This window comes from Limulus polyphemus, unplaced genomic scaffold (genome assembly GCF_000517525.1).
Source record: "Limulus polyphemus unplaced genomic scaffold, Limulus_polyphemus-2.1.2 Scaffold1468, whole genome shotgun sequence".
Taxonomy (NCBI): Eukaryota; Metazoa; Arthropoda; class Merostomata; order Xiphosura; family Limulidae; genus Limulus; species Limulus polyphemus.
In genome coordinates, this window is record NW_013667078.1 from 10,588 (window position 1) to 21,275 (window position 10,688).

The following is a 10,688-nucleotide window of genomic DNA, read 5'->3' on the forward strand; positions in this document are numbered from 1 at the left end:
ATATAGACGATGTAACTTAACTAAATGACTAATAAATTTGGTAGCTGTTTGAGTAATATAAATATGTTCTAACATCTAAGACATAGAAATGGTATTGTTTACCCGAGTATGTATCCAAACTTGATAAACAAGATTAAGATCGTGATGCGTGAAAAATATAGCAGGAGGGATTCCTAAGGCCAGTGGGAGATAGACCAGCTGAAAAGAAAGAATTTACTCTCAATACGAGTTCTACCTTGATTGTTTTACATCAGTACTTTTACGTATTTTATTTTTCTTTATGAATTTTATTTCCTGGACAGTAGAAAAACGATATGGAAACTCTATTGACTTGGAATGAAATATCACATCAAATACTTAGAAGTCACAGAATTGTAGCTGAAGTATATAATGACAATCTATAATATACTATTATCTCAGTGCTACATCCAAAGTAAGCTTTATGTCTATTTTTCTGTCGTTGGGCAGTAAACAAGTTTAATTTTACATCGATCAGGTCAGTAGGAAGTTAATACAAAATTGTTGTTTTGAGTAGCAACGTTCCAGTTAAACATCCTTATTTAGATGTTTTGTTAGACATTTCATTTCAAGACAAACATAAACAATTTGTTTTAAAACCCACGTAGATTTAGATAGTAACTAAAACACATTAAATGCGTCTTTGTTTATTTACGAAATATATATATATATTTCCTAGCCTAGTTAACGATTAAAAGTTCTTTTTTGCGATATGGTTAAATCTAAGTCGTAAAGAATATTATGCTCTTTTCTAATATGTAGGGAATAGTAAATCAAGCCGAAACAAGAACGTTATGTACATATGTTACGTTTGTGTAGGAATTTTGTGCTGTGATATACCTGCTTCTTTTAAACACAATTACAGGTTTTTAATACATTTACAATATCTTTGAGTACATATAAACTTAAAATGCTTTGTTTAAGTTGAATGAATTATAATTTGTTTAGTTTTCTAAATACGAAATTTCTTCATATATGTGCTGGAAGGGAACGTAATTTGAGAGCACGAAAATGATTCATCAACTTACAGAACACTCAGACAAGTCTTTACAAATATTAGAAAGTTTCTTCTTTTGATTTAAAATAAAAACTTAAAGTAAGTAATTATCGCAATTAAATTTTGTGTACACATTAAGTAAACAGCTCGAATTGTTTGTGATTATTGTGTTTAATCACATTACAGACTATGTGAGAATCTTCCTGAGAGACATCTGGCTGACAGGTAGAAGAAGTTGAAGGAAATAAGTTCACATCAAAACTACGAGAATCAACAAATATTTTAAGCGGACATATAAAAATGCCTATTGGATACTATGAAACATTCTTGATTGGATTTTTTTAGAGGATTCTAGTAAGCAGAATACGAAAAAAAAAAATACTATTTTCATTTCCGATACATTTTACCACTGTTTTCGACGTTATAAAATATTTTGGAGAAATCAGTGATTCAGCGGTAAATTTACGGATTTAGAAAGCTAAAATTCAGGGTTCGATTCCTCACGGGGAAAGTAGCGCATATAGTCTATTGTTTAGCTTTGCGCTAAAGTAACAACAACATTGGAAATCAATACCAGCAACAGTTAAACACGCTTAACTTTTTGCACGTTTACTGTAAAATTTAGAACTTGTGTGTGTGTGTCTGTATTTTACATACCTGTAGCATGATAATCGAAATTATTCTGTAGTTTTCACGTAAAGCTTCTCAATTTGAGAATAAGTTAAGCTTATGCATTTTATAGATGGGATGATTATTTGTTTGTTTGTTTTGAATTTCGCACAAAACTGCACCAGGGCTACACATTAGTTTATTTTTATTACGTTTACCAAACAAGATGGTGAGTATGGTAGGCGAGTGCAAAATATTCTGATCTTTATTGAGCATTATTTTTATGTCTTTGCTATTCAAACATCGTATAATCGTGATTTAAACAAATAAAAACAATATTAACCTTATCGGCGAATAGTGATAGTAGAACTTAACTATCGTTTTATGTAGTACTTCAAAGTTACAATTTTTTACAAATTCGTTTCTTTTATATTGTTTGTTTGAAGTTAAGCACAAAGCTACACAATGGGCTATCTGTGCTCTGCCCACCACGGGTATCGAAACCCGGATTCTAGCGTTGTAAGTCCGCAGACATACCGCTGTGCCACTGGGGGGGGGGGGCGTTTCTTTTATAAGTTTTTATTTCTTATTCTACTATCGGAACTATATTACAAGCCTGGTTAATAAAACATATTTTCTTATTTTCATTATGGGAGCTTCATTTCAATATGTAAGACAGTAAATTATTAGAACAATCAACAACATTGATGTACATACCGATATTATGTAGTATACAAACAAAGTCTGGCGAAGACCGCTGGTAATGTTAAATTCTTCTGAACTGTGATGTACTTGGTGGATTGTCCATAAGATGTTTATCTCTAAATAATACATTAAAATATATTGATAAAAAGTAATACTTCTCATTGTTGCTGGATTGTCTCATATAAAGGTTGAGTATGTCATATTAAAACGATTTCAGTGCCTCACTACGTCGTAACAGTCCATGTCGTCACGTTCTATCTGACGACCAAGTATCTTGACAATAACCCTGCAGCGTAGTCTCCATTGCAAAAGTCTCTGTTGTAAGGCTGTCATTTTCAAAGCACATCAATCCTCTCTCTCTGCAGGCTTTCCATATCCATCTAATGAACGAGGAAAACGGTTTTCTAGTGCCCGTTTCAAGAGTCAGATCGCAGAGAAATCCATAGGCACTGTGTTTGGCGGCTTGATCAGTATTTCTTCGTATGTAATAGTATGGATACACATTTCATTCTCCAGCTGCTTGTGATATGCAACGGTTGAACGTGTATGTCGTGGAATGAACTTATATATTTGTGACTTGTGTCACTTTTCCAGATGCAGAATCTTCTTGATTATGTTGCGTACTGTTGGTTGTGGCACGTGTACAGCTTTTCCCACCGAGCTTTGTGTCTATGAGATCTCAGGTTTTCACCTGTTACAAGATGTTTTACTTTGGTACGACTCGTGTATCTTTCTGGATTGTCTTGGTACCCCAAATTTATCCATAATCTATTGTTTTCCAAAGCCATAAAGTACAAGGGATATCCCATCTTTAAAATTCTAAATCCCATATCTGAGCATATTTTTATGATCTGAGTGTATTAATGTTTGAGTCCGAAAGTACTGTTACATACCCTTTCTAAAATCGATCAGTTTTTAATGACATCATACTACTTACGTTACGCCAAACAATGTCAAAATGAAGCTTATAACAGCTGATGTTGTCACGTGACTTGATGGTTTGAATATCCAAAGTTTTAATGTAACATACTCAACCCTCTGCATTCTATGGCGTCCAACTGGACGTTTATAAAAACAACAACTATAATTAAATGGAAAATCTTCTTATTACGCATAAAAAATATGCGTAGAATACTTTGATTATAAACGATTATTTAAAGTGGAATGTCTTAGATTTTGAATAAAAAGTAAGACATATAACATGGAGACAAATGATGGTCAAACTTGTTAAATATGTTTAGATCTAATTTTTACATGTTGAAACAATGTAAGCTTCCTTGATCTGAGGTTTGGAAATACAACTATACACATACGCACACACACGTACTGCTGCTTACCAATAGTAGAATATCAGTATAAAATGATAATGAGCATTTTTTTAAAGAGATTGATTAACAAAATCCATCTGGCTTGAAACGCTAATATATTGAAGTTAAATTTATTCTTATGCATAACAATGTATTGTTACTATTAGTTTTGTTTGTTTGTATTTAAGCATAAAGCTACACGATGGGCTATCTGTACTCTGCCCACCACGGGTATCGATCGGTTAAAGTTTGTAAGTAATTCAGGGTTCTTTTCTTAATGTGAGGGGCCATTTTTCAGCGGAGATTTTATCGAACATGCTAATCCTTAATAGCTAGTAAGCAAACTGTTCATGACTTAATTTTTGAGGCCAATTCGTGAGGATTTTCAGCACTGTTTGTTCCGATATTATGAGTGCATTTATAGATAAGATAGGCTTAGCTCTACATGTTGATGTTTCTCTATTAGATCAGGACTACTATAGAATTGAGACTTTTTGTTTTAGATTTTCTAAAAAGGAATGGAAGTTAAGTTTTATTTGACTCTCGTAATAGACTAAAAAACTATTTTAAAAGAGAGTATAATGGCTATATTTGTACTTGAAAACAACATGTTTAATTTTTTAAAAAGCCTGTGAGTCAACTTTCAAGCTGAAACAATACTTTGAAACTCCATCCTAAAACAGTAAATTAGAAATAAGCATTAAAACACTTGTTACTTATTATCAGTTCTTAAAATTATTGTTAGCTATTTTATATATTCAGACTCTAGTTCGTAAAACTGAAGCTAATATTTTTTCTTTATACTTGTGAATTCCGATTTAATTTTTCTGTATATTCTATAAATTTACAATGGTATATTTTTACTAAGTGTAATAAGTACACTCGTTAGCATACATAGTATGTGTCGTTAAGTGCTGTGTACATAGTATGTGTCATTAAGTGTGGTGTACATAATATATGTCGTGAAGTGTTGTGTGCATATATGTCATTAAATGCTGTGTACATAGTATGTGTCATTAAGTGCTGTGTACATAATACGTGTCGTTAAGTGCTGTGTACATATATGTCATTAAGTGATGTGTACATAATTTGTGTCGTTAAATGCTGTGTTCATAATATGTGTCGTTCAATGCTGTGTACAGAATATGTGTCGTTAAATGCTGTGTACATAATTTGTGTCATTAAGTGATGTGTACATAGTATGTATCATTAAGTGCTTTGTACATAATATGTGTCAATAAGTGGAGTAATGTAGTATGTGTCATTCAGTGCTGTGTACATACTGTAATGTTGTAGCGTGTCGTGATGCATAATATTTAAAATAGGACCATCGCAGTTACACTATGAGGTTATAAACGTTGTCAAACAAAATAGGTGAAACTGTGAACATTTTAGTGACTTACCATGGCAGAATCTGTGACCCCAATAGTAGAAGAAGTCCACTCCAAATAAAGAGAGTAGCCAGGTCCAAATTGAATTCCAAGGTAGGGTCACCAAACGCCAGTTGTCATATATCCATATGTATAGGTACACTTGGAATCCTCGGATAAACAACCTGGAGAAGACAAAACAATATTTTCAGTTATTTGAAACTTTCAGTAGTACTTATAGGGACGAAAGGTGTGGAAAATTTCAGATTTAGAAACATTTTGCTGGATGCTAAAAATCCAATGGGAATTTCACAAAAATTTTAAATAATTTTAAAAGATTGAAATTTATAGACCAATCCGACTAAGTAGCTTTAAGTTGAGAAATAATTTCAATTTAAAAAAAAAACAAAAACAAAAGAAACATTCTGAAACTCATGTTATGTTGCTGATGTCACACACACACACATATATACTGTTAATTACTGTTTAAAAACAGTTATGTTTGATAGGTCACAATCTTCAAATTAATTATCCATATTTTATATAAGTTCATTAAACATATAAGAACAAATGGTTTCGCTTTTTTAGTTTGTAAAATTCAAAATATATTATTCTATGTAATTTACAATACACACAGTTATCTTGTAATCGTATATTACAGTTTTATAAATTAATTTTTATCAATGGAATATTTTTGAAAGTATCGGCTCTAGTCAAACAATTATACTTTCATTGTTTGAGCTTTGTACCATCTTCTAAACATATGTCGTTAATATGTGCTACATTTCAAGAATAATTTTATAAATATTTTAAGGTTTAGTGAAAACCAAGCATTATAAAAAAAGGTTACTACCTACTTTCGATAGTTAACACTAAACAATCATGAAATTATTTAATAGAATTATTTTGTCTTTCTGTGGTAAATTGTTTCATATATATTATATTATTATTTGTAAATATATCTTTGATAATAAATTTAATAGATGCAATTCCATAAACTATATACATTCTTTTACTTGCCATTTAACTTCAGCTAGAGAAGAATAAATATCCAATCACAGGACACAAAAGAAAAAACATTAACTAATGACGTTCCGAGAATGTGATAACCAAATTTACTTACGCGTATGAATAAGTAGCGAACACACGTAAAACACGAATCAAAAAGCTTGAAACGTTTTTGAATGTAGGTTCATTGTTCATCATGAAAAGAAAAAAAATGGAGAGATGCCACAAAGAAATACCAATCTTTTCACTTCTGTGGGTTTTGTTTAGGTTATTAAATGTCCATAGAATATGTTTATGTAACATTCCGACAAAGAAAATGTAATTCTAGCCTAGGAATCATAACAATCTTCCGAAATCTGGTGGATACCACAAATACTGAAAGTTATCGAAAGTTTCAAACGTGGAAGAAATTCATAACTGTGTTCTCTTTCTGAACCACGAAATGGAATAAAAACATTATCTAAACAAGACTGTTCTTGTGGACACTTTTGTTAAACAGGAACTTTCCGAAAGAAACTCGTAGTACCGTAATTCTATGTTAATTCACGTTATATGTACATTTCTTCGTTTGTCCGCGAATTCTTCACATAGTTTGGAGATAGCAGAACCAAATTCCTACCTGGACTCGGAGCGACCTAGGAGGTGTCCTTAACTGTAAGAAATAGCACCCCTACCAAAGAGGGCTTAAAACGCGTCCAGGAGTTCTCCTAATCACGATGGGAATATGGAAGCAGGTTTTTAGGGTTGCTGAACTCGAATCTGGCATCGCCATTTCTGTTCATGGCCCTCTTTAGATTCTGGGGATGCCATATTTGAAACTGTTTTCTTACACCCACTATTCTAACGGTTTTTTTTTTCGGGAACGAACCATCATTGGGGAAGACATAAAATTAATTAGGGCTAATGGAGAAGTTCTATCGGCACAATAGGGCCTCTGTGAACCATGAGGAGGCCTTTGAACCCCGCAGCGGAGCGCAGGGATTTTATAACAGAACATGGTACGAAAGTCAGTCATGAAATTTACTTGGATAAACATATATTTGATAAGAAACATTAGGCCATAAACAAACAATATGTGTTATATTTTCTTTTCTTATTTTTAGGACTTATGCAGTTAAAGTTAACTAAACTTTATAAAATAATGGGGTGCAGTTCTAGATGCTTTGTATAGCGTGCCGCATTTTCCGAATGCAATTTACATGAGTTAAAACAAAGGGTAGGAAGAGATCTGAATTAAACCTGACTTTCCCAGGCCGTGCACAATGACCAAACACTGGCAAAGACAAGACATATATAGTAGAAAAAAAATCAAAGCTTACTTTGTGCTTTCATTAAGTATCCCTTGCGAAACGCTTGTTATAGTGTCGTTGGTACGGTGATATTTTTTGTTTTTCCATTTTGCCACAACTAGTTCTAGTACGTACCCGAGGAAGAACAAAGGCAGTGCCTAAAAAAGATAAACATAAGTACTATGCCTTCGGTACTCATCAATTCATAACGTAAATATTAAGAATTGTTAAGTATGCAATTGGTATTGAAATACAAATTCTTTTTTTTAGTTCTTCACTAGTTAGTTCAAATATATGTAGATATCAACTATACTTAAACCACATACTAGTCGCTAGTCTCCGCTAAGACAGAGACAGGACTGTAATTTTATGTCTTAAGGTATGTAACTTAGTCAATGTTATTTCGGGTCAGTCTTGTGCTATGTTTTGATACAGTAAACGATTAGCTTTGTTGTTCGAGAAACACACATTTCCGATGCTTTATTATTTAATTGTTGAACACGTATAAAGCTAATATCTTTTGATAGAAATATTACATTTATTTCTGAGTACAGCTTTTCACTTATAACAAGCCCTCTAGTGGCACAGCGGTATATCTGCAGACTTACAACACTAGATACCGGGTTTCGATACCCGTGGTGGGCAGAGCACAGATAGTCCATTGTGTAGCTTTGTGCTTAACTTCAAACAACACTTATAAGAATGAAACATGATCACAAACAGTATTCGAACTTAGCAGCAATTCTTAGTACATAAAAACGGTCCCAAACAAGTGATATTTAATGTTGTGCGTAGGACTTATCTACTTTAGATGATCGTCCACATTCGGTAGACTTAGGCCCACCATCCTGCCATTATCGTGAAGCCAACAAAATAAATGCCGCACATGTACACTTGCTAGTATTTATATGTGTATAGTGCTCAAAGAAGCAATTTCGTTTTTGTCACTTGCAAATTTTAAAAAAATAAATGGAGATGCATTCAGTTTTGTTTTCCCGTCCTCAATAGTGGAAAGTAACACATCTAGCTTGTACTTTGAAACCTACAATATGCACGACAACAGGCAAAACAAGCAAGTTTTATTATAAGTTGTTCCGAGGAATGACCAGTCATGCAATGACCAGACTCACGGCCCCAAAATGAGGGGCAAAATATTTTTGATAATAGGCCACGAACCATGAACCTTTGGATTTACAGTCCAGGCACGCTAAGCTACTAGGCTACGACCAGCCCCACCATATTTGTAAGTCACGTTCATTTAACTGAGATATGATAGAAATAAATGTTTCTGACAATACTGACGAAATGTTTGACATGGACGCAAAAATATCAAGTTTAGAAACATTTGTTTGTTCGTTTTAGAGCAAAGCCACATTGGACCATTTGTTGTGTCCACCGCAGGAAATCGAATCCCGAAATCTAGGTTTGTGAGTCCGTAGACTTACTGCTATCCCATCGGGGGACATTTCAAAATGTAAAAATACTAAGTAGCTAAGAAAGCGTACTAAAAAGTTAGATATTTATATTCTATATTTAGGATATTGTGAAGTCGTTATTTTAATATTGTAGCTACACAAAAATTTATAACTCATTAAATATTTAAACTTGCTCAGCTTCCGAAATAAAATCTGAAAAATTGTCAAATTACAGTCACACTTATTTGTCTCATGTCATTTCATTTTAGTTATCAGACTGTTTCTAAATTTCAGGGAAAATGAGTAAATCATAATATATTTGACATACAGGGTGTCCGAAAATTATGTGACGTATTAAAAACTTATAACAAGCCCTCTAGTGGCACAGCGGTATATCTGCAGACTTACAACACTAGATACCGGGTTTCGATACCCGTGGTGGGCAGAGCACAGATAGTCCATTGTGTAGCTTTGTGCTTAATTACAAACAAACAAACAATTAAAAAACCATAAACTACAAGTTCATAACTGTTATTATCTTTTTGTGGATTCAGTTTATAGCATGTTACGTAGTACTTGAACACCCTGTACTATGCATTGATCCCATAAGATAATCTATGGTATAGAAATCTAGATTATAAATCTCGCAAAACGACCAAATACAGACTAAAGATGTAATCACAAACTCACCTCATTGATGTAGTGTGGGACTTCTTCAATTTTTTCAAATATGTGCTTTCTAGGATCGACGATGTAAAATAAGTAACCAAGGCGTTTTAAACTAAGTATTTCATCCATTTTTTTAATTAATTCTTCTTTTTGTGTCTTGGTTCAGCAAATTTTGGTGTTCCGAAATCAACTGAAATGTGAAAAAGGAAATATGTAGATTATCTATCTGCCTATTTTTGTACTGATGAATGATATTAAGTTTACTAACCGAGGTTTCTATGAGTCTATAGTTTACCTTCATCAGTAGTTAACAATAGTAGGTCAATACCCTCGAAAATACTTCCCGATAATCAAGTATATAACCATGTCATAGATATAATAATTAATGCAAATGATAGAAGCCCTCCAGTGGCACAGCGGTATGTCTGCCTACTTACAACGCTAGAAACCGGGTATATTACATTAACGACAACAGCATTAGAATAACTGTGATCCAGCAAGTTCAAATACTAGAAGAGATAAATAATAGATAATGTATTAAAACTGGAAAACTTTAAAAGAAGACAGTGTTCGCGTTAACTAACTTTATTGTGTGGTTAGGCGCAAAACTGCACAATGGGCTATCAGTGCTATCCCCCACTGTAAAGAATATACCCCTACGTTTAGCGCTATAAGACATTAATTTGTTACTGGGTCATTGGAAGGGGTTAGCACTTGTAGTAATTCAAAAAAATCCAAGCATACTGTTCTTTGATTTCTACAACAATTAAAGATTCAAATACTTAGTAGGCTGAAGGACAGGTGTATTGATCTGTAGTAGTGGAATGAATTTGTCAAGACTCGGTGTGAAGTAGGCAGAAGGATAGGTGTAGTGATCTGTAGTAGTGGAATGAATTAGTCAAGACTCGGTGTGAAGTAGGCGGAAGGATAGGTGTAGTGATCTGTAGTAGTGGAATGAATTAGTCAAGACTCGGTGTGAAGTAGGCGGAAGGATAGGTGTAGTGATCTGTAATAGCTGAATGAAGGAGTCAAGACTCGGTGTGAAGTAGGCGGAAGGATAGGTGTAGTGATCTGTAATAGCTGAATGAAGGAGTCAAGACTCGGTGTGAAGTAGACAGAAGGATAGGTGTAGTGATCTGTAATAGCTGAATGAAGGAGTCAAGACTCGGTGTGAAGTAGACAGAAGGATAGGTGTAGTGATCTGTAGTAGTGGAATGAAGGAGTCAAGACTCGGTGTGAAGTAGACGGAATGATAGGTGTAGTGATCTGTAGTAGTGGAATGGAAGAATCATGACTCGGTG

General features: G+C 33.6%; 1 protein-coding gene across 3 annotated transcripts in view; it reads right to left on the minus strand.

The window, feature by feature from the left end:
* Window positions 1-10,688, minus strand: part of LOC106463714 (alkylglycerol monooxygenase-like) — a 25,945-nt gene that overhangs the window by 8,704 nt on the left and 6,553 nt on the right. For 2 of the 3 annotated variants that reach the window (XM_013923776.2, XM_022391297.1), the window contains exons 2-6: window positions 9,409-9,577; window positions 7,334-7,461; window positions 5,040-5,191; window positions 2,342-2,445; window positions 103-198 (exon numbers count right to left, since the gene is read on the minus strand). In XM_013923776.2, the coding sequence (XP_013779230.2) occupies window positions 103-198; window positions 2,342-2,445; window positions 5,040-5,191; window positions 7,334-7,461; window positions 9,409-9,516 (588 nt within the window). In that variant the 5' untranslated portion in view covers window positions 9,517-9,577. The remainder of the gene's footprint in view (window positions 1-102; window positions 199-2,341; window positions 2,446-5,039; window positions 5,192-7,333; window positions 7,462-9,408; window positions 9,578-10,688) is intronic. The other variant, XM_022391298.1, reaches the window with a different exon arrangement.